Raw genomic sequence first — 24,955 nt, forward strand, 5'->3', positions numbered from 1 at the left:
TGTATTCATTCAACAAACCTGAAATAAAATATTGCAGCTCCAAAGACCGTGCATTCCGCTCTGCTATTCCACGTGCATGCCAAAAATGAGGCTGCGGAGGGGCTGCGGGTCCATCCATGGGAAGGAGAGCAGATACTTCTGCAATGAGGCTTTAGAGAATAGACGAAGTGTGGGAAAAACGAGCACCCCCTCCACCATGGTGGCGCTCGTCTGTGGTTTCCGGGGTTTCTCTGGAGGAGATTGACCTTGCTCCACACGACTCTCTGCATATGTTCCTAACGCAGTGATTTTGTTGACCTCTGGCTGTCGTATACAGTTGCCGAAGACTGCGGATGTGACGCAAACAAGCTACAGACGGCGAGGTGTACAGAACTCAGGCCCCCCGTTTGAGGCTGAGCTTTCCCACACCGCCACTTCCGCTCTGCTGGTTACCCGCACACATTTTAAGTTCATTTAATAACCCCTCCGACGGCTCGACGCAGCTGGGGGATCAGCGGATGGAAGACAGGGTCAGTCTCCTAGGTTCCGATCCCCTGGCCCTCCATGGGACTGGAAACATTTCCCATTGATCGAAAGAACAGATACATCAAACTGGAGCCAGAAAATTATACCAGTAGATGTGGAATCCGTTTCATGACAAGAATATAAAACCGCTTCATACAAATTCCTAAAAAACCAGGCACTAAGTTACCCTCCTGCCCGGCCCACAACCCGCTTACTCGCAGCAACCCGAAACGCAGAATGGTTACCTGCGGCAGGGATTGTAGGCACTTGTGCGAGGCTCCGTGGGTCTCCGGGGTGTTAGATCCTTGCAGGCGCTGCCCGGGTGAGGAGCGAAGAAGCCCCTCCCGCCCGGCGTCGACGAGTCTTCCGTTTCCAGGCAACAGCCCCACCGGCACCAATCCCAGCGCGGCTACTCGTCTGACGTCAGAGGAGCTGCGCTCGGGATTTCTGAGGCTCCCGAAGTTCCCGGGCTGCGGCGGTGTTTACGGGGAGGCAACTATGAATTTACCTACAATGCCGCTGTGGGAGGCGGCGGTGATTTCAGACAGCGCTCCTTCTGGCACAGAGCTCCACAGTGCCTTCCCATGCGTAAGGGGAGAAGAGCCCGGTGAGTGGGGTTGAGGGTGGGGGTGTACGCGCGTGTGTCTGGATCAGTGTGTCTGTGCATGTGTGCGTGTGTCTGTCTAAGGGGAGTGCGTGTGTGTATGCAGCGTGTGTCTGTTTAAGGGGGGGTGCATGTGTGTATGCAGTGTGTGTATGGCTGTGTATGTGCGCATGCGTGAGTGTGGCTTTGTTTGCGAATGGGAATATGAGGCACGGCGACGTGCGCGCTCCCGAGGTCAAATCTCGGCGAGAAAAAGCATGTGGAACTCTGCTGTCCACATTCCCCCAAAAGTAACAACATAAGTTGTCTCGCCTAGACGCCAAAGCTTCGCTTTTGCTTTCGTCTAGGCGAGACCTAAAAAACTGGAGCTGTCGCCACTATCCCCAAAAATTATAGACCCATCTTACAGCTCCCCTTCCTAGCAAAAGTGAACAAACAACATTTCCTTAACACACTTTCGGCTTTCCTGGAGGATCACCAGCTACTCCAAGCCCGAAAAAGCAGGTTTTAGAGCCCACCACAGTACCGAGCTGGTAATGTTGTCTGTTCTAGACGAGCTCAGAACGGCAGCTGACTATAAAAAAACGAGCGTCCTGATCTTATTAGACCTCTCAGCGGCGTTCGACACGGTCAGCCATACACAACTACTGACCCGAATTACTCACCTGGGCATCTGCGGACAGGCACACCAGTGGCTCTCATCCTTCCTGACTGGCCGGTCCCAGAGGATCCAATTGGGTGAGCAGGTGTCTGATAGGGGTGCCCCCCAGGGCTCTGCATTGTCACTGCTCCTCTTCAACATAAACCTACAACCTTTGGTGGCGGCTCTAGCCCGTATGGACTGCCGAGTTTTCAATTACACGGATTACACCGAACTCATCCTTCGGATCGATGATTCCGCGCACGCCAAAGACCTGGCACAAAACATACTCAGATTTAAGGTAAACTGGATGACTGCAAATTCCCTAAAAATAAACCCAGAAAAAACAGAAGTCCTCGTCATACCCACGAAAAACAATCCTTGGAGTGATCGTTTCAGGCCCCAAGAACTGGGTACCTTCCCCACGCCAGTACCCGTAGTGAAAAGCTTGGGCATCAAGCTTGACTCTGAGCTCTCGATGGCCAATCAGGTCACCACAGTGGTGGGAACATGCATAGGCCTCCTAAGACAACTGCGGAAACTGGTTCCCCTTCTTTCAACTGCTTCACCACAGGCTATTGTATAAGCAATATTTATTTCCAGACTAGACTATGAAAACGCCTTATACATTGGTCCCCCTCAGTATCTTATCAATAATCTGCAGGTGGTACTGAACTATGCAGCCAGATTTATTTTTAGACTGCCGAGAAGGACGCATGACCCCCCCCCCCCCTGCTGTGCAAGCTACACTGGCTCCCTTTTAAGCAAAGAGCTAAATTCAAGGTCCTCTGTATTGCACATAAAGCAATCTACGGCCAAGCCCCACTGTACATCAAAGAATTACGTCCCGGGTCGCACGTTGCGATCTTCCGAGGCCTGCCGCCTGGCTCCCGCACGATACAACAGTGTGTCCAATGAGGTAGAGCGTTATACGTCCTACTCCCACAGCTATGGAACCTACTTCCGGATCATCTACGCAAGGAACCTGCACTTCTACCATTGAGGTAACTGGTTAAAACGATCTTGTTTAGGGAAGCCTTGCACTCTGTCTAACCCCCTCTGCCTGTGATGTTATGTAACCATCACAATGCTCACTGGCCCGCTCTCAAGAAAAAGCGCTAAGAGACCTGTCTGTGATTAGGCGCTATATAAGAATAAACATAACATAACATAACCACATACGGAACACATTCCAATGCAATGAAAAAAATAGTCTTATGACACTGGAAAACTTTTACATCAGCCTCCATTCAATTTTGAGAGACCAATGTTTGTGTTCTGGAGGGGAAAAGCGCTTAAAGACTTACTGGTGCATACAAGGGCCAAACAGAAGGAGAATTCAACACGTACACTCCAAGGCAGCGATTTGGAATCTACCCGAGATGGTTGACCACCATCCCTGCGGCCAGTGCAATATCTGCCCTCTTACGAAGGCTACGAAAGACCTAGACCTGGGACTAGGAACCCCCTGGGTCCTCAAGAAACTTACCAACTGCAACAACACAAATGTGATATAAATAATTATATGCAAATATGCAAATATGGCTTAGAGTATCTCGGCATAACCACAAGAAAAGTTAGATTACGCATCAATGAGCATCGAAGCACCTTCTGGTGTAAAAAAAAAAAGAAAAAATCACGAAAATGATGTCACTCTCTGTCTTCAGGCCACATCCACAATGACCTTTCTAGGTTTATAGTCCACCTTTCTTGTTCTGCTCAACCTTTCTGCCGCCTTTGACACCATCTCCCACAGCATTTTAAAACACCGGCTGTGGGAGATAGGTGTCGGGAAATGCCCTCAAGTGGCTCAAGAGCTACTTGGCTGATTGTGTCACCGCAGTCCAAATGGGCAAAAAATTTTCAGGGGAAAGACCAGTGAAGATGGGGGTACCTCAGGGCTCTACCTTGAGCCTGACCCATATATATATATATATATATAGATAGATAGATAGATAGATATATCCCCTCTGGCCAAGGTGATCGGATCCTATGGTTTTGATGTCATATCCTATGCGGACGACACGCAGATCCTGATCACCATTGGTCCGGACCCAGCCGAAACAAAACAGCGATTCAAGCAATGCATGTCTCACATTGACAGATGGATGAACTCCAACCGTCTCCAATTGAACGGAGATAAGTCTGAGATCATGCTGTTCGGCAGGGCCCACGAGTATTGGTCCCATGACTGGTGGCCCTCCAACCTCGGCCCCTGTCCTACCCCTAAATCAACCGTTCGAAATTTGGGCATCTATATGGACAACCAACTATCCATGGAGAGTCAGATAAATCCTATCTCTGGTACTTGCTTCGGAGTGATGCGGAGCCTCCGGAAGGTTTTCAAGTGGATCCCCAGGGAGGCCAGGGAACCATTAGTCCAGGGCCTAATAATCAATAGAATGGACTATGGAAATGCCCTGCTGTTTTCAATTAATGAAAAACTGTTGAAAAGGCTTCAAATAGTACAGAATAGAGAAGCAAGGCTCTTCCTTGACCTTCCTCCTAGGACCTCCCCTGCTCCCTGTTTAAGATCATTACATTGGCTTCCAGTAAAGAAACGAATTCTCTTTAAGATCGTATGCCTTATCCATAAGCATATGTATGGAAGGGGACCAAAATATTGGTCTAGAAAATTACAGTGGTACCATCATTGCAGGACCCTTAGATCAAGCAATACTTCATTGCTCACTCCTTTGAGAATCCATACTGCTAGGAAAGGTGGTCAATCTTTCTCGTTTCTTGGCCCGGCATCATGGAATAAAATCCCTGTACATTTACGCACCATCCCCGATCACAACCGGTTCCGCAAACAGTTGAAAACATGGTTATTTGACAATTAAGTCACCGTCCAGTCAGTCGTCTGCAAGCGCCATGAGACGTTTTAGTGATATGTTTGCGCTATACAAATGTACCTGATTTGATTTGATATAGTTGAGAAACTGCCACCATCAGCAAGTGAGAAACAGCTACTAAGGAACGAACAAAGATGGATCTACAGGCATCCAGTACGACACAAGGAGTGAATGAAGAAATACAATGGATACACCTATCTTGAACAGAAGATGATCAAACCTATAAACGATGATTTCCTATGTGGATATTAATCAATAATAAATTCTAATTGAATTACAATATATGCACATAAAGCGAGTCAAATTAACTAACTTATTAATACAAGACCATACCACCTGAAGTACTAACTTTTAGAAAAACAGTGAAGATCTAACACATAATGACACTTGAACCTTTTCTGTCCTCCATGAAAATACTTAGCCAAGAGCAACTTCCACGACGGGATGAAGGCTGTCACCACTTGCCTCAAGCTAAACTTTTTGTATGCTACTCTTTGAAGAGCAGGACTTCACAAACAGAAAGGGTTGTAAGATAAACCTTAATAATGTATTGTGATTCCAACCGACCCATGTCCCTACCATATTTTCAACAAAGCAGACTCCATTATCGCACCCCACCTCCGAGACGTCCTCAACTGCTCCCTCAACTCCGCTACCTTCCCGGAAAGCTGGAAACACGCCAAACTCAGCGCCCTCCTGAAGAAACCCACAGCAGACCCCACTGAACTTAAGAACTACCGCCCCATTTCACTCCTCCCATTCCCTGCCAAAGTCATTGAGAAAGCCGTCAACAGTCAGCTCGCCGCCTTCCTCGAATCCAACAAATCCCTCGACCCATCTCAGTCCGGCTTCCGAGCCAAACACAGCACCGAGACCGCCCTCATCGCAGCAACAGACGACATTCGAACTCTACTGGACAACGGAGAAACAGCTGCCCTCATCCTATTTGACCTCTCTGCAGCCTTCGACACTGTCTGTCATAGCACCCTTATACAACGCCTCAGGAACGTCGGAATACAAGGAAAAGCATTGGACTGGATCATCTCTTTCCTCGCCGGAAGAACCCAGAGAGTCCGCCTTCCCCCTTTCAAATCGGAAGCCACTAAAGTCATCTGCGGCGTTCCACAAGGATCATCACTCAGTCCCACCCTCTTCAACGTATACATGAGTCCCCTCGCATCCATCGCGCGCCAACACAACCTCAACATCATCTCCTACGCAGACGACACCCAGCTAATCCTCTCCCTTACCAAAGACCCAAACACCGCCAAAACCAACCTACACGAAGGGATGAAAGAAGTAGCCGAGTGGATGAAGAACAGCCGTCTTAAACTGAACTCAGACAAAACGGAGGTCCTCATCATAGGATCATCCCCCTCCGCCTGGGACGACTCATGGTGGCCACCGACCCTGGGAAACGCACCCAAACCAACAGACCACGCACGTAACCTAGGCTTCATCCTGGACTCCTCCTTCTTGATGACCAAACAAGTCAACGCCGTCTCATCATCATGCTTCAACATCCTACGTATGCTCAAAAAAATCTTCAGTTGGATCCCCACCGAAACAAGAAAGACGGTCACCCATGCACTGGTCACATGCCGACTGGACTACGGAAACACCCTTTACGCCGGTACCACAGCTAAACTACAGAAAAAACTCCAACGCATCCAAAACGCTTCAGCCAGACTCATCCTAGACATCCCCCGCCAAGCTCACATCTCCGGGCACCTGAAAGACCTCCACTGGCTCCACGTCAACAAGAGAATAACGTTCCGTCTCCTCACCCACGCACACAAAGCCCTCTACGACCTTGGACCCGAATACCTCAACACGCGCCTGTCCTTTTTCACCCCCACCCGCCAACTACGATCGTCCAATCAAGCCCTCGCCGCAATCCCTCGCATCCGAAGATCCACCATGGGGGGGAAGATCCTTCTCCTACTTAGCGGCCAAGATCTTGAATTCTCTCCCCACCCACCTCCGCCTTACTCAGAACCACCTCTCCTTCAGAAAACTAAAAACTTGGATATTCAACAAGTAAAGCACCCCCCCTCCCTCAAGCGCCTTGAGACCCTCTGGGTGAGTAGTGCGCTATACAAGTTCAAGAAGTCTTTATTCGATTAGTTCATCATAAAAGACATAAAATACAGTTTGTACATATAAAAGCAGTTAAAACGAGTATTAAATCATTGACAGGCTAATCAGCTTCTTGTTACATATTTACAAAATTTACAATAACGCTCAGATACAAACATAGTTCAGCAGAATACTGGGCCTAGTTGAAAACAATCACATCTTTTAGGTCCCCGTTAGATTGCTTTTCATGAACCTAATTCTAAGCAGCCAGGCCCACCCCAAAAATTTAGCAACCCCCACAACAATTAGAGGGGCCAGATTGGTCTTTAATATTCTACTTGCTTCACTAGCCGAACTGGTACCTAGGTTTCTACATACCGGCCTAAGCCATTTGGCTCTGGGGGCAGAGTATAGTGGACATACATATAAAAAGTGATTCAAGCTTTCCCCAATACCTTGGCACTTGGGACAGTGCCCCGTCCTATCAGCTCCCCACTTTTTAGTGAAATCCCCAAGAGGAAGTGAGCCACATCTGAATTGAAAGAATAATTTGCGGTCCATGGGCTTTGTTATAATATCCCAATACCTTTCCAACTTGGGCGTATCCTTGAAAACAATGAACAGACCAGTAAGGCTACTCAAGCACATTTTCGAATGCCTGTTGTGTGTCACCCATTCCCAGTAACACTGTTTGAAATCCTTTTTAGATGGGAAATTGGCTGACTCGGGGGAGGACCACAGGTCTCCATACCCCAGAGCTATTAGGGTAGCCTTAAGATCTCTAAACCAGCCTATGTTAGTGGCACCAATGCTGTTTCTAACCTCCAAACAGGCTTTTGCATAGTGGTGAAGTTCCGGCGTTGTCCATAGACGACGCCAGAATGTTAGAGGGCGAAGTCTTGCTTGGTCATCCACCGGTTGGCACCCTAAATCATAGAAGATGGGAATTAGTGGTGATGACTGAGGCAGACCTGTTGCCATTCTTAAAAATTTATTTTGGGCATGTCTTAACGGGTCCAAATTGCTACCACCCCAGAGTTCTGCTCCATATAGAACTGCTGGTAAAACCTTACCGCCATATATCTTAATAAGCGGGGACATTGGCCTGGTAAATGAACCTTTATGTTCCTTAATCAGTGCCCCACCCAGCTGCTGATGCTTCAAGGTCATGAGCTCAACCTGATGGGACCAGCTCAAAGTCTCACTAAAGGTAACTCCCAAGTAGGTGAAATGCTTTGTCTGCTCCAGGGGGGTATCCCCCATGGAAACCCTGGCATTAATTTGTTTATGCCCTCTGAGAACCATAAATTTGGTTTTGGACACGTTCACCTCTAGCTCATGTTCGCTGCAGAAACTCTCAAACCTCTACAGGGCTTTCTGCAAACCCTGTCTGGTTCGTGAGATCAAGAGAGTATCGTCAGCGAACATGAGCAACAGGATTTTCATTCCAGCTAGACTTGGGGCATCCGTGGAAAAATTATCATAATACTTGGTAACTCTATTTATATATAGAGAAAACAGGGTGGGTGCCAGCACGCAACCTTGCCTGACACCTTTGGCCACTGGAAAATTCTCCGTCACCTCACCCGGTTTACCCCAGCGCACAAAAGCAAAGGTTTGTGCATGTAGGTTCACTATAAGTCGAACTAAGATGGGGGGCATACCCATATCTAATAGGCATTTCCATAACCCGGCCCTCGGGACAAGGTCAAATGCTGACCTTAAGTCCACGAAGGCCGCGTATAGGTTGCCTTTGCCCAAGGTGACCGTCTTCCAATGCAAAAGCATGAAACGGAATGCCTGATCCAGGGTACTCACGTGGGGTCTAAACCCAGCTTGAAGAGGAGTAAGAATGTCATACTCCTCTATCCATGCCTGAATCCTGGAAAGAACAAGACGGGTTATGATCTTCTGAACCGCGTCAATAAGGCTGATCGGCCGGTAGTTGGATGGAACCGACCGAATACCCTTCTTAAAAATAGGCAATATTTCAGCGCCTGCCCAGGAATCAGGAACCCTAGCACCCAAATTTAAACCTGACTTGACTTGACTTGGCATGTTATATGGTTTTATATAGCGCTTAGTGACAGCGCCGGGACGCCCCTTTGCTGGGGCAGCTAACTAGAAGGGCAGGCTGCCCCAACAGGAAGCACAACAAAACTCAACATAACAGTTGCCTGAAACTTACTTTAAAGGAAAAAGATAGGTCTTATGGCCTTTCTAAAAGTCAGCAGATCCTCTAAGCTACGGATTTGGGTCGGCAAAGAGTTCCACAGTTTAGCAGCAAGATAGCAGAACGAGTGGCCGCCCATCCGGGAACTTTTCACCCGTGGAACCGCTACCAAGTGCTGACCTAAGGAGCGCAGTGCTCGCAGGGGTACATATGGGGTCATTAGCGTACAGAGCATTGGTGGAGTGGCGCGCTTTAGGATCTTAACCGCATGCGCGCTAGCGGGTTTTCCCGCTGTGCGCTGAGATTTGAAAATCGCGAGGTTTGTGACAAAGCCAGCTCGTCATCCGCGTAGCGCAGGTAACACCCATGACGAGCTGGCTTTGTCATCCGCAGCGAAGGGTTTAAAAGAAACACAAAAAACTTTAAATTGGATCCGCTCTGCCACAGGGAGCCAATGAAGTTTGCTAATAGTATCAGCAATAGGGTGGAAACGTGGAAGTCCTACCAGAGTTCTAGCTGCCGCATTTTGTATAGGCTGCATCCTCCTAATCTCTGCTTGGTTAGCCCCCAGAAGCAAGGAGCTAGCATAATCCAGGCGGGAGAGGATAGTCGATTGCACTATAAGCTGGTGGGTAGGAGGGTCAAAAAAATTCAAAATGGGTCTAAGACCCCGTAAGAGCCCAAAACACGTCCCTGCCGTTTTTTTAGTATAGGTGCAGAAGCTAAGGGAGCAATCTATCCACACCCCTAGATTTTTTACTTCTGTTTTGGGATCCGGGATTTTGCCTAATGTATTCGGCCACCACTGTTCACCCCAAAGATTGGCGTTCTTACCCAGTAGCAGAACGTCTGTCTTACTCGCATTTAACTGCAAGTAATTAGCGGTCATCCAGTTTGCCACAGCAGTCAGACCATTCTTAAACCTGGAGGCGCTCAGAGTGTAATTATCCGCCAAGGCAACCACAAGCTGCGCGTCGTCCGCATATGAGACCATTGAGAGTTCCCATTGCTTGGCGACCGCAGCCAGTGGCTGAACATAGAGATTGAGCAAAATGGGGCTGAGCTCCGAACCCTGAGAAACCCCCTGCTCGATGGGTCGTTCCTGGGATAGAAACGGGGGAGTGGACACCCAAAAGGATCTTCCGGTGACAAAGGATCTGAACCACTCCAAGGTCAGGCCCGTGACACCCGCTTCCTCCAGACGATGGAGCAGAACACCATGCGAGACAGTGTCAAAGGTGGCACTTAGATCCAACAGGATCAGTGCCGCCGTTTGACCAGAGTCAAGGATGGTCCGCAGGTGTTCGGTCTTGGCTGAAAGCGCTGTCTCTGTGCTGTGGCCGGAGCGGAAGCCAAGTTGTGAGGCATCCAGAGAGTTGTTGGAGCACAGAAAGCTCGTAAGAGTACTATTAACATGTGACTCCGCTACCTTCGCCACCCAAGGGAGAAGGGAGATTGGCCTGAAATTCTCAGGTTTGGTGGGATCCAGAGTTGGCTTTTTGATAATGGGGGATACCCACGCCTGTTTCCACTTAGCTGGTATCACAGCCGACAAAAAGGAAAAATTGATTTTCTGATGGAGGGGAGTTAGCAAAAGCGTGGACGCCTCCCTGACTTGGGATGGCTTCAGGGGGTCAGCAGGAGAGCCAGACTTAATTTTTCCACACAGTCTATTGAGCTCGTTATAGGAGATTTCAGGGATCGCCATGAGTTTGGCGATCGGCTCTGGACTAGAAGGGATAGACTTGCAGGGTGTTGACCTGGGTGAAAAAGACCTATAAATTACACGTACTTTCTCCACAAAGAAGGAAGCCAGTTCTTCACAGTGCAATTCTGAGATCGTTACAGGTGCCGAGGATCTCCTGGCACTAAGGTCTTTTAAGATTTTAAAAATACATTTTAAAGGATTCGGGCTAAGCCTAATCTCATTGGCATAGTAGGCCGCCCGCGTCCTGCAATTGGCTCTATGGTAATTTTTGAGTTCTGCCATATAGTGGGCTTTTATTTCCGGGTCATAGTCTTTCCTCCAGTCCCATTCAATTTTTTTACACGATTTCCTCAGTGTAGTTAAGATGTCATTATACCATGGACTGGACTCTTGAGATCGCCCTTGGAACCAACTCGCCGGGATCAGAGCGTCAAGGGCCCGAGTTATCCAGGCACAAAACATCTCGTAGCCGGACTCTTCGTTGTCAAAAGGTTCGAGGGGATCTGTTCTAAGCAGGGCATAAAAGTCATCTAATCTCAATTTCCACCATGGGCGCTTGTGAACTGGTTGCTTGGTGATCTTACCCAAAGGTTCTAATAAAGAGAGGGTCATTTCAACCAACATATGATCCGACCAAGGTACCGGGGTGGGGGCAGCCACTGTGGCTGATTCAATGTTAGAAGAGATGGGGTCTAGCAGATGTCCCCCGCTATGAGTGGGACTCAAGACTAATTCGTACAGCTGAAAAGCCGCTAAAACTTCAAGCAAGCTGCCAATAGTCTTGTCTTGAATAAGATCAAAATGAAGATTCAAGTCTCCGAAGATGCTAAAGTTAGCAGTTCCTAAAGCAAGCATCCGTACTGCCTCCGAAAGAGCATTTTTAAAACTGCTGGCTTGACCAGGCGGCCTATACACCAAAACCCCGGAGAGGGTCAGATGTGGGTTTATCAAAATACTAAAACTAGCACATTCACATCCCTCCATATCAACTTTTGAGAAGATGCATGAGTAGCGAGATTTAACAATCACTGCTATACCACCGCCCCTCGTCTCCCTATTTATTGTACACATGGAGTAGCCAGGAGGCAGAGCTAGGTTAGATACCGTCGCCAAATCCTCCTGCAGCCACGTCTCAGTAAGGAAGAAAATATCCGGGCTTTTATCCGTAATGAGGTCATGGATTTCAGCATGGTGCTTAACTAGGCATCTTACATTCAGCGGAATTTTTTTTAGCCGTTGTTGAGGGCAGATGATTCAGGGGGGCGGAAGTGCTATTGGTTTAGGGATGGAAAACATCCCACATACACAGTGAATGGGGCCACTCAAAGGGTGTAGTAGGGTCATGTTACATTGGATACCCAGCGGGTTCAAATGTAGTATAGTATCCCTTGAGTAGGTGTAGCCACCCGACTCCCCTCGACCAGTATTCCTGGCGGGAGGCGATGTACTAGTGTGGACGGGCACAACCAGGCTTGCCTTTGGCGTGGCACCGGCGCGCCCGTTGCGTGCGTCCGCTGCGCGTTTGGGGGTTCATCCCTACTTATACTGAGGAACCAACTAACTCCCCACGAGCTAAGGCGGAAGTCTACTTACTTCCGGTGTGTGCAGCAAGTCCGTCTTCCCTCCACTACAATCTGACCAAAGTCCGCGGTGGACCGGGGAAGCGGCGAGAAGGTAAGAAAGTTAAAAACACATTAAAAATAAGCGCACAATACTCCCAAGTAGACTAATGCAGCCCTTCGGTCATAGCGCAGCAACAGCGCCTCCTTGCTTTGTGAGTCAAGCAGGGGAGAGGGAGGTTGGCCCTTAAATGCTAGATGAAAAAGCTAGACTGCTAACTTGCACCACGAGCTAAGGCGGAAGTCTACTCACTTCGGTGTGTGCAGCAAGTCCGTCTTCCCTCCACAACAGTCTGACCAAAGTCAGCAGTGGACCGGGGAAGCGGCTAGAAGGTGAGCAAGTTAAAAACACATTAAAAATAAGCGCACAATACTCCCAAGTAGACTAATGCAGCCCTTCGCGCATAGCGCAGCAGCAGCGTCTCCTTGCTTTGTGAATTGTATTGTGATGGCACGATGTACTTAAAGTTTTATACAATACTGGAGGGCTTTTTATGTATTACTAATAATGTATCATTTTACGTTTTGCACAGATAGTCCTGTTTTGCTTTTTAGCTCAAATATAATGTATAACGTAGTTTGTATTTTATGCACGGTCTTTGCAATTGATATATAGCGAAATGAAAAACTTTGACTTGACTAAAAAAGGAGCACACCACAGACGCAAACTATCTCTGCACTGTAAATACCTAAAAGCATTCCACCTGTCTATATTAGAGGTATTGTTTTCTGTATTAAGGGTAAAAAATGGTATACTAGAGTTTAATAAATGATTGCTGTGGTCATCTATTAAGATGAATATCCACATTCATTGTAGTCCTACTTAATGGTGACCCACCAACCCACAGATCCCAACCCTTGTCTCAAATCAGTTTCTAGTGGACATACATGTGTTATTGTCATGTGTGAAGAGGCCGAAAAAGTGAAGCTCACCAAAGACTTTATGCTTCATAATTCGGGACAGGGGCACATGCTCCAGAGTTGTGCAGCGGCCTGTATCAATGGACCTCAATAATCTCCGCCCGATCTCTCTCTTGGCAGCACCAGGCAAAATGCTTGAGAAAGTTATCCAGCGCCAATTAAATCAATTTATCGAGCACAACAAAATATTACAGGAGACGCAATCAGGCTTTAGACCCGGCTTTAGCACTGAACCAGCACTTATTGAGGTGGCCGAGTCAGTGAGGTGGTCGATGGATTCGGGAGATTCAGCTAAGCTGGTGCTCCTGGATCTGTCGGCCGCCTTTGATACGGTCGACCACGATATACTGCTGTTACGATTGGCGGAGATAGGCATCCAGGGCCAGGCCTTGGAGTGGCTACAATCGTACCTGACCCAAAGGACTCAGAAGGTGGCGCTAAGGGATGTCTCTTCTTCACCTAAAGCCCTTAGCTGTGGTGTCCCCCAGGGTTCGGCCCTGAGCCCACTCTTATTTAATGTTTACCTTGCTCCACTCTTCACGTTGATTGCCAACTGGGGGATCAAGGCAATCTCATACGCCGATGACACCCAGTTGGTGTTCCCATATTCAGAAGTGTCAGAGGCATCCTTTCTGAGCTTTAAGGGGTGCCTACAAGATGTGGCCTGCTGGATGAACACCAATAAACTAAAACTTAATGCTAGCAAGACAAAGGTGATCTTTTTCGGCAAAGGCCCCCCTCCACCATCTGATCTGTGGTGGCCGGCAGAGATGGGACAAGCCCCCTCGCCCAGCCATTCAGCAAGAAATCTAGGGGTACGGTGGGACGACAAGCTGTCTTTTGTATCACACATTCAGCAAGTGGCTGGTTGTTGCATGAGTAAGTTGAGGAATCTTCGTAAGATTCTATGACTTTTATCAGTTAGCTGCCGTAAAACTGTAATCCACGCCACAGTTACATCTAGGCTGGATTACGCTAACGGTTTGTATTTGGGCTTACCGAAGTATCTTATACAACAACTGCAACTGGTCCAAAATGCGGCTGCGAGACTCTTAATGAGGATTCCCTTCAAGCACTCAGTCTCTCCGCACCTCCTCTCGCTTCACTGGTTACCAGTTGCAAGCAGAATAAAATTTAAAGCACTCACCTTGGCCTTTAGATCTCTATTCAGTAACTGTCCAAATTACCTGAAAGCCCGACTACCAAGGTACGCTCAAGCCCGCTCCCTTAGATCCAACAACTGCGTCCGTATTGCAGCCCCCAGAGCGAAAAGAGCCAGGTTAGGTGGACGAACTTTCTCGGCCAATGTGGCAACATTATGGAACTCGCTGCCCCCTGCTATCCAACAGGCCCCATCCGAAGCCTGTTTCAAGCGTTTGCTGAAAACCTGGCTGTTTGCCCAGCCACGTTAGATGTCACCCTCTCCAGCTTTCTCCCCACGGTCACAACATTGTTCCTACAGCGCCGGGACACCTCCTTGTGAGGTAGCTGATCGCGCTTTATAAAACACCGTATTATTATTATTATTATTATTATTATTATTACCATCTCAACCAATCACACAGATGCGTTGTACAGATGTGTGAGGCTTCAACAGTACCCTGGGATTTATCATCAGCCTTCATCTGAATGTGGGTGCCTAAGTCTTCGGCTGCGAGGTGCGGTGATTGTGGGGAAATAAATGCTTAAAAAGGATGATTCTGCAACCAAAATAAATGTCAACAATGGTTTCAAAATGTGGTTAAGGAGCCTTGATGTTATTTACTTTTAAAAGATGAGGGCAGCCTGGAATCTTTTGGAAATACTCGGTATGTTTTCTTAAACAAGTATTGCTGGTTGTGAGCAACATTGTTTTATATCCTAGATCTTTTATTGGCGAGAGGTGCAAGTTTTTTTCCCTTTCTCATTCTTTTCCCTTTTGTTATGTGTGTGTGCCTTTTGTCTTTTGAGTAGTTGGTGTACTTTAAAGGGAAATCTGTTCTAATGTAAAAAAAATTGGTGTACAATTGGCATATAAATATTATAGAAATAGAAAATACGACTTTATTTCAAATGTTCAATGAAACTAGTTAGCTTTATTTTCATTTCCTTAAAAACAACAGTCATATTTTCATTGCTTTCTTTATAAGAAAAATGTCCCATTCCAAAAACAATTTCGAAGCTGTAATTGTGCTAATGACCAGGCAAGTGACACTCTGAATGCATCAAAAGAACTCCCGACTAAAGGAATGTTTGCACAATATAATCAATAAATCTGGTTAGGTTGTGGTATTTGCATAAGTAAACGTAGTAATAAGGCTTAGGTGCTATTATGCAAATGATGACACCTAACAATATTAATTGCGCTAATTGGTGTTTTCAAAAATAGATTTCCAATTTTGCATGGAAACTGTGTATTTCATATAAAATGATTTGTTTTGAGTTGTGTTGTTTTGAGTCATTTTTAGGTCGAGCTATTTATAGCTCTGAACTATTGCAGGGGAAACAACACTCTTGTACAAGCGGATTCTTCCCAATGCATGTTGTCTATTGAAGAGTGACGCTTCACCAGGTGCGCGCTTGGCCTCATACCCCATCCACCAAGCTGCTCCCCCGCCCCCCGCCATGAGACTTCAAAGCAATGCGCTGAATACACTGAAGTGATTGTTTTTCACGCGCTCTGCAGATCACCATTTGCGGCTGTCCCTACCTGCTTCTCTCTCATTCTCTCAAGCCTCCTCTCTCTCTCGCTACACTCCCTCAGTATTTACATTACAAGGGTGTCCCTCTCCATGACTCCTAGTTTATTTTACTTCACGCACCCAGACACGTATTATTTAGTCTCATTTTCATTCTTTCCTTTCCAGCTTACACTTCCCGTCTTTGTCTGTTTCCTCAACCCCTCAATCAACTCTCTCGAGCTTTGAAGCGGACACTCCCCCGTCACCCTCATCCTCCTCTGCCCGTCTTCACATTACTTTTAAATTCCATGTCCCCTCTCTCTAGCTCACTCTCATCTCTTCTATAGCGCAACCACCTCCTTCCTATCTTTGTTATAATCGGGTTGCCCCATTGAGCCAAGGTTCTTGATAGCGTTTTAAAATGAAAAAAACAAGATCTGGTATATTTTCCTTGCTTGGCTACATTCTTGGCTCACAACTCGTGACCAAGTCGTGTTTGCCCCTGAACGGCGGGGTTGGTTAAACAAGAGAGGCTAGCGTTACACACTGAAGAGTGAAGAAAGACTTGCCACTCACATCCCCTCTGGTGAATCCAGAGCCAGGTGTACCTTGCTTGGCCAGTCGCAGTGCCTTGAAGAGGTAAACTCTATAAAACTCTATTAAAAAAAAAAAAGTTTCCTCTAAAATAAAAGACAAAGTGCAAGCTACCATATCCGAAAGTAAGCAGTCTATATTTGAGCTAAAACGGAGGACAACCAGCGTTCCTAAATCCAGTCATCTTGACTAACCAGCATTTCTTAACCAGTCATCTTGAATTTCCCTACTGTTCCCCGATAGCAGGAAGTGATGCATCTCCTACCTTTTGTCTCCTTATTCTATGGTTGCTATTTCACGACAGAAACTACGGTAGCGTTTCACTGGCATCATATGTAACTGAAATGTTCGAGTCATTCATTCCATAGGGGTGTTCTGCAGCATGTGTGCACATCAGAGAGTGTGCTTGCTCATAAAATCGGTGCATTCGCCCATTCAGCACAGCACAAGCGGGCCACTCTTCATGCTGTCAAACTGTGCCTGGGCTCCCTTAACGCACGGGGCGCACCGACAGCCCACGCACTCTCACACACACTGCATGCATTCATAGCATACAGTGCGTGCACCCAAACCCCTAATAATGCATGATCCACTACCAAAAGTTCATGCCTGCCCACTATTAAAAAAACATATGCATGCACACAAAACAGTACATCAGGGGTGACCATCGTAAGTCCAGGAAGATTGGTACCTTGACACGTTTTCAGGATAGCCACGGACTATGTATGTAATGTGCATTTAGATTCATTGCCTGCAAATGTGTGGCATGGATCAGGCCCACCTGATCTTAGATTGAACACACCTGCAGTACATGTATGCATAGACGCCGACATCCCATGTGGGCGTGCGCACACAGATGCATTAGACTACACAACACTTAGTACAACCACTCACAGTGTATTGTGTATGGAACTGTAAAGTTATACACCTGCACCATACATTGAGACACAGACGCCACAGAGGGCATGCAAGTGTATAACATACGGCTGATGCACCCACACCACATACAATGTACACACATGCAGAGATAGAACACAGACCACAAGCGTCTAAGACAACATAGCATATGTTCCCATATGACGCAGTTCCTACATGCCTGTGAACGTATACAGGTCAGATCATGTATCCGGACTGTTCACGCTCCCTCCGCTGAGCAAACACCTACCAGTGCATGCTCTCACACCACAGAATATGCCACACAAAACTTGGTATACACAACACAAACTTCTTTCAGTGATTTATGCTCCACACATACAATGGAGGTGTCCAAACACTGCATACATGCGCACTAAACCCAACTCGTTCCTTTTCATCCTAGAAGATGCATGTCCTGTCAGTGTATGCTTGCGAAGCGCAAACAGCCCACGAATGCTATGCTTGAACACATTAAAAAAAAAGTCTATCGCCCTCACTCTATCTATCTATCTATCTATCTATCTATCTATCTATCTATCTATCTATCTATCTATCTATCTATCTATCTATCTATCTATCTATCTATCTATCGCCCTCACTCTATCGCATCACCACAGCATCACTCAGCACCATCACAGCATCACTCAGGGGCACCACAACATCACTATGCGCTACCACAGCATCACTTGTCGCCACCTCAACATCACTCAACGCCACCACAGCATCGATCTGTGCAACCATTCAACAACAACTGGTTCAAATATGTTCTCTCAATGTTTCAAGCTTTATTACAATTGTGACAAAAAAATTTAATATTTCACTTCTGTTCTTGGATTTTCGTCACAATAAAATACACTGAACATAATCTTTACAAAAGTTTAAGGTATTGCCATTATAAATTACAATAACTTTTATTTAAGTATTAATTATTTAAAAAAATTAAAAGCCATTGTTATTTGTAATATCAATACATCTAAGTCACGTAAATACACCATATTGCATTACAAATGCTATAGGTATCACATTTCCTAAAGTTATAACTATTGGCATTGTAAATGACAAAGCTATTAATTTCACTATATCAAAACCAACACATAAATAAAATATTTGTCATTTACTATACCAATAGCTCAAACTTTCCTAATGCGAGACCTATTGCATTGCAAATGCTTGTTTAAATCTGATTCCACATGTGAAGGTGTTCACAGTACCTCCTGGCCTTGGTTGTGGGGGTGGTGCCTTGCTGTAACTGTGTTCATCTGGCCATTTCTACCTCCTAACCCTGCATGTGTCCTATTTTTGCAGGACAGATGATGCAGGATCTGGATTCATGTCTTCTCGCAGAGCCCTGGAAGCCGGTCTCTTTCAGCAGCTCTCGCTTCATGGCCAAGGTCTGCTTCACAGATGCTGGCTATTCTCTGCTCGTCTCTGACCTCAGTGGTGTATGGTACGAGGAAGCAGATGCTATGGTGGTCCAGGAACGATCCAAGGTGAGTACGTTTATTGTATGTGCAGAAAGAATAATGTATAGATTGCCCGGATGAAAACTATAACCAGACTGGTGTATGATGAAGATGTTTTTGCAGCAGGTGTGCAATTTGTTCAGTCTACGCCACGTTTCATCTGCAGTAAACCTTGTATATCTACATAAAATAAACGCTCTTGATCCTGTCGTGGCTATGCACATGTTGCTGCTGAAGAAGTAGTCTATGTATTTTCCAAAGGAGTAGGTACATATGTAACTTAGATTTGTTTGTCCCTTTGCCCTTTTTAAGATTTAAAGCCAGCTACAAAGATATGTTCAAGTTTCCCCTCCATTTTTAACAAAACTAGGTCTCGGAGAGACTACACATGTGAGGCTCTAGAGACCAAAGAGCAGCAGAATCCGAAGAGACCTCCTCCTCAGTGTGTGTGTCCTCCTCAGGGCCTTGGTTCCCGTATCTCCTTTTTAGGTCGAGCTGACGTAGCATTCATGCGAAAGCATGAATGCTGTCAGCAAGACAACTAAGGCTATCCGTATTTGGGAAAGTGGACAGCAGAGTGCCACGCGCTTTCCCAGTGTCGGATTTCACCGCGGGAGCGAGTGCGCTTGCGCAGACTGCAGGGCTTGCATGCAAACACGGCGCGCACACAGGCAGGCCCCATCCCCTGCACGCACAGGCACACGCGCGCACACACACACACACGCACACGCAGGCACACACATGCAGGCACACAGCCCCCCCCCGCCCCCTCCCCTCTTACCTCACCGGAGTCGGGCTCGTTTCTTTACCATTTCGTTTTCTCTTATTCTCTCTCATCTCCCCCTTATCGCGTATGTATCAGCTCATGTGGGACTTTTCATCACTTATTTCACAAAATCTCCCCTTCTCCTACGCACCGCTGATTCACTGCTCACTTTTCTGCATCTACCTTGCCTCCCCCTCTATAATCTCACGTCCACTCACTCACCCGCTCTATGGTCCCTTCCTGTCTCCCGCCTTCACGTTCGTGTTTAGTCTTTCAGGGGCGCCACCATGTCCAGTGCGGAGACGTCTGAAATTCAAAACAAGCACAACCCTCCAGCAAGAGACTCCCCAAACAAGCGCATGTCCCACAGAAAGACACCTAAAACAAGCCCAGCCCCGAAAAATGATGAAAAAAGGCGCAAATTGGGTAATTGTAATTGTATTTATATAGCGCTAATTATCCCTGACGAGCATTGCGATAATGAACACTTAAAAGAATATTTTCCCTCAGAAAAACGAAAGCATTTATCTTACATTCAATATATAAAAAGACACGAATAAATCGTTGCATATTTCCCCATAGTAATTAGCAGCCAAAAAGCTGTCCCAACAAACCCCCCCCCCCCCCCCCCCCCCCTCAAAAACCAGCGGTGCGGGCGGGCTTCATTTAGTTCCTCATTTAGCCTTCCATATGATGGACACCAAGACCTTCTTTGGTGGGAGAACGGCCACCGTTTATTATTTTACAAGCTAGCTGGTACATACATTAGCATATGTTCCAGACATGCGGATTTCTTGAACGCCATTCAATTCAGTTCATAACTGGTTCTTTTCTTTCTACTATGAGTTCTTACTAACCTATTTTCTCTGCTTCTCTATAGAAAGTAAAGCAGGGTGAAGAAAAATATTTGCCTAGGATCACACAATTAGGTTAAGCCCGGAAAACTCCTAGGTTTTCTGATTTCACATTGTTCCAGTCAGCCACGAGATGATTATCTATTTACCTTTCCTGTTTTACAGCAAAGATTTATTTTTTTAAATTCTTGACACCCTAATTTAGAGCTTGGCTGGCATGCAGAAGTCATATTGAAACTCAGCTCATTCTGGGCTCGAGGGTCCAGGAGGCACTCGAGCTAGTCAGAGCCAGGCATCATGTGACTCGCCTGCCTCTAATAGTCACGGACGGATCTGGGATACTTGGCGGGCTGCTTGCCATGTTGTGTGACAGGCTTTACCCCTGGTAATCTTCTACAGGGATAAGCTTGTCTCTTCACTTCAGGCTGATATGCCTAGGTGACCAGGGGGTACCTTATGGGCAGCAGAACGATAATAGAGCCGGCCACATTGAGATTGAAATCCTGAGATGCAGGTTTCACTTACATCCATATAGCTGCGACGTGAGTCCACTGTGTTACTGGGATTTGATTCTATCTCAGGACTACAGTTTGCACACACACAGATCTGTACAGCAGGAGCTCAACCCACTGAGCCTGCTACACAACACCAATTTATATAATCGCCTCTTGGATTGGAAGCCACAGTTCAGTTCTCCAGTGGGCTCCTATATTAACGAAAATATACCACAAATGTCCAAGACGGTTATATTCCAGGCTATGTTATCAAACCACATACCTTAAGCAAGTTTATTTTCCAGCCAGGGCACAGTGATAGTGACATTGCTTTGAATTTCTTATTTGAGCCATTGAAGAAATAAACTTTGTCAAAGGCAGTACATCTGCATCTAAAGTGTCAACCCATGTAAACGGAGGCATTCACAAATTCTGCCTACATTCTTTAAACGCGCAATTGCTTTTATCACATTAAAGCCTGCCAAGCTGGCTTTGCCAGTGGTCTGAAGACATTCCAAACAAGCATTTGCAATGCAATAGGTCTCGCATTTGCAGGAGTTTGAATTATTGCCATTGTAAATGACAATTACTTTTATTTCTGTGTTTTGAAAACCTGGAAGCGAAGTGTAAACACGCACTTAAAACTTATAGTCCTTGCTTATGAGAAGCAAGGCTGGCAGTAAAAGAAGTGCAGTTACTGCCAGCATTGCTTCTCCTAAGCAACGACTATATGTACAAAGTGTGTGTTTACGCATCTCTTGTCCTAACAGATGTGGTCGCATCGAGATATTAAATGTAAATGTGTAAATGTGTAGGCATTTATATAGCGCACTGCTACCCGTAGGCGTCCTGGCGCTTCGACCGCCGCGAAACCCTTCCTGGCTTCCCTGAGAGATGGTCCCTTAATGGGTATCTCCAGGGTGAGGCCAGGCATCCCCGGCGGTCTGGGGGGCCGTTAGTGAAGATGAGGCAAGCTAATGCCCAGAGTTGCCGAGTGTGATCGCTGATCAGAGTGGGCACCGAGGCGAGAGAATTATCGAGTCCGCTGACCCTGGTCCAGAAACCTGCCGCGCCGGGAATCGAACCCTGGTCCCGGGCCGTCCTCTGCTCTCGGGTCTGCCGCCTCTAACCAGTGAGCCACACTACTTCACCTTCACCTTAATCTTGCTTTCTCTCTAGTGACTTGATGAGACAAAGTCTTCAGTTTTAAACCTACAACTGCCAGTTGTTTGAGTCAATTTCTGGTTTCTTAATCATTTGTGATTTGGCGCTTCCACATATGCAGAGGCAGGACAGATTGAGATAATTAAATCTGTCAGATTTTCAAGCCAAAAGTCGCTGTCTTTAATTTCATAAATGTGCTCAAAGCCTCACGAAAATCAATCATCTGCCTACTTTTTGTTAGTGGTATTAAGAGTTGTTTTTCGTTCAGTGCTCAAATGTGTGGTAAAACAGAGCATGTATCTTAATGCTCACCTTTAATGAACGACTAAATTGCAAGAAATCCCACTACAAAAGGTGTACTTAAACATCAGTGCTAAATAAATGCACAACCTTTCGTCTGTTGTTGTGTTTCATTAAGTGAAGAAAAATTTATAATAACGCAAACACTAAAATGATGATCGTGTTTACATTGCGCAACAAACTGACTAGAGAGTAGAAACAGACCTATTAATTTGGGAACTACACACAGATGTCAAATAGAGCATTGGATCTTTAGTCTGGGTGCAGTGGCCCGATTTTGGGTGGGGGGTGTCTGTGTACGATTTCTACTGAGGGAATCCGAGACTGTTTAGAAAATAAAACATCAGAGGATTATTGGTGTGCGTAGTATGTGTGTATGTATGTGTGTATGTATGTGTGTGTAAATAAATGTGAAGGAATTCGGAACTGGATGTTGAACATTTAGATGAATCCTTTGACTTGCATAAGTACCAGTACAGCAAACCGCATCTAATATGGACGATTGGTGGCCGCCGGTTAAACACTGGTATGTGCCAAGAACCAGAATTGATTTTGATGAAAAAACTGTTCGATATTATAGACTACCATATTGCTTCCACTTTTAGAAATAAAATCCAATTTTGAAACGCTCCAATCATCCCAGTAAAATCATGAACATTTCCATTTTTGTGTTCGTTTTGTTTGTGAATTAAATAAAACATTTCACAGTTTGTACATTCACAGTTTGTACATTTGTTTGATTTGTGCTTGTTGCTTGTTGTGTATGTGTGTGTTTTGTTTTTTTTGTTTTTGGTATTGCTTTGTGTCTGAAAGTGTAAAAACTGCTTAGGCTGGTCTTCCTTGCTTCCACTAGTTATTCAGTGGTGGTCCACATTAGTCATTTGGTTAAGAACTACAGGGTGTGTGGGTGGCTGTGGCTCTGTGTGTGGGTGGGTGGCTCTGTGTGTGTGGGTGGCTCCGTGTGGTTGGCTGTATGTGAATGACTCTGTGTGGGTGGCTCTGTATGTGTGTGTGGCTGGCTTTGTGAGTATGGCTCTGTGTGGGTGCAAATGCAATAGGTCTCGCATTTGCGAGCGATTAAGCTATTGGCATTGTAAATTACAATGCCATTTATTTATGTTTTAAAAACAAAAAACATAAATAAAAATAATGTCATGAGCAATGCCAATAGCTCTAACTTTAAGAATGGCGAGACCATTGCATTGTAAATGCTTGTTAGGGCTTGCGTAGGGTGCAGCGCAAAGCGCTGCTCCGTCTCTGCTAGAGATTTTGTAGGAGAGGACTTTCAGAAAAGGGCTTTAAGCCCCGCCCCTCATTTCCATTGGCTGGCGTCACCGTTTATGCTAAACAGTGGCCTGCCATTGGAAATGAGTTTTCTGTTCACGCCCTTTGTCTCCGAGCTGGACTAGCTCACCTGCTTTGCTGCTGTCGCAAAGCAGTTTCTTATCTTTATGGGGCCGAACACATGGCCCCATAAAGATAAGAGATCGCCCTGCTGCCACGTCGTCTCCACACAGCCAGTGATCCTCCTCCCAGACTCCCTCTCTCTGCTTCCCCAACGTTCACCCAGCCTCTCTCTCCTTCAACAGAGCCAGCAAACTAATTTAAACAGACATTTTTTCCTATGTTGTTTCGGGAATTCTTTGCCCTTGTCTTCTTAATTGGTGGGTACTTTGTTATTCCAAAGGCTGAACCAGAGGAGCTTCAAAAAACGAACGTATTCCCCCCCATATTTTGACAGGGACACCACAGCGTGCACAGTCTCACTGTCAATAGACCGTGTACGGGGGCTTCCTCCGGCCGGCGCGGACAGCTCTTTTATGCCCTTTTACTCTTACTCTTTTCCCATCTTCCACATCAGTGATCCGCGAGCCTGATTGCTCCATTATTATTCTTATTGTAGTTTTATATAGCGCAAACTCGACCTGAAGGTTTCAGAATGCTTTACATGAGCACCGCGGGTACATTACAGACGGGCACATTCACTTTTGGCAGGGGGGATTAAGCAATTTGCCCACAACCACAGGATGTTAAGCGCCCCTGCCCAGACTCGAGCCTGGTTCCCCAGCTTCAAAGTCGGCCGCTCTATGCGTTAAGCCACCCCCTCTCCCCTTAAGCCTGCCATTGACATGTCTGGGAATTCATAGGGTTTAGCTGCAAGTTTTCAGGGGGTAAGGGTCATAGTGACCGACGTGTCTTATTAAAACACCAATTATTGGTGCTGTGCTTCGGTTTAATTCTGCAGCGTTTAAACCTAAGATAGGGAATCACACACCCAAACATGTATTAAAGAGCGCTCCAAACGGATGTGTAAGGCCCCTGCTGAGCACGAAGCAAAGGGGAGTTGGGGATGTGAAGGGGAGGGGCGAGGCCTTGGGGGGATTGCTACATGTACATGGTTGCAGCAGAGGATTAGAGGGCATGAGTATTCTTGTGTGTGTGTGTGTGTGTGTGTGTGTTTGTGCGTGTGTGTGTGTGTGTGTGTGTGTGTGTGTGTGTGTGTGTGTGTTTTAGGTCTCGGCTAGCGTAGGCTGCGCTTGCGCAGTCTCACTGCCGAGATTTTATGTCTTCTAGTGGTGGGCTTAAGCCATCCCCTCTTCTCCATTGGCTGGCTTCCTAAACGGCGGCCAGCCATTGGAGAA

The 24,955-nt window shown here is 46.4% G+C and overlaps 1 protein-coding gene across 1 annotated transcript in view; it reads left to right on the forward strand.

The window, feature by feature from the left end:
• Positions 1 to 24,955, forward strand: part of NHEJ1 (non-homologous end joining factor 1) — a 1,360,764-nt gene that overhangs the window by 118,907 nt on the left and 1,216,902 nt on the right. The window contains exon 2 of the mRNA XM_086958444.1: positions 18,578 to 18,762. Coding sequence (XP_086814570.1) covers positions 18,583 to 18,762 — 180 coding nt within the window. The 5' untranslated portion in view covers positions 18,578 to 18,582. The remainder of the gene's footprint in view (positions 1 to 18,577; positions 18,763 to 24,955) is intronic.

The sequence above is a fragment of the Lissotriton vulgaris genome, chromosome 2_1, assembly GCF_964263255.1.
Source record: "Lissotriton vulgaris chromosome 2_1, aLisVul1.2, whole genome shotgun sequence".
NCBI classification, from domain to species: domain Eukaryota; kingdom Metazoa; phylum Chordata; class Amphibia; order Caudata; family Salamandridae; genus Lissotriton; species Lissotriton vulgaris.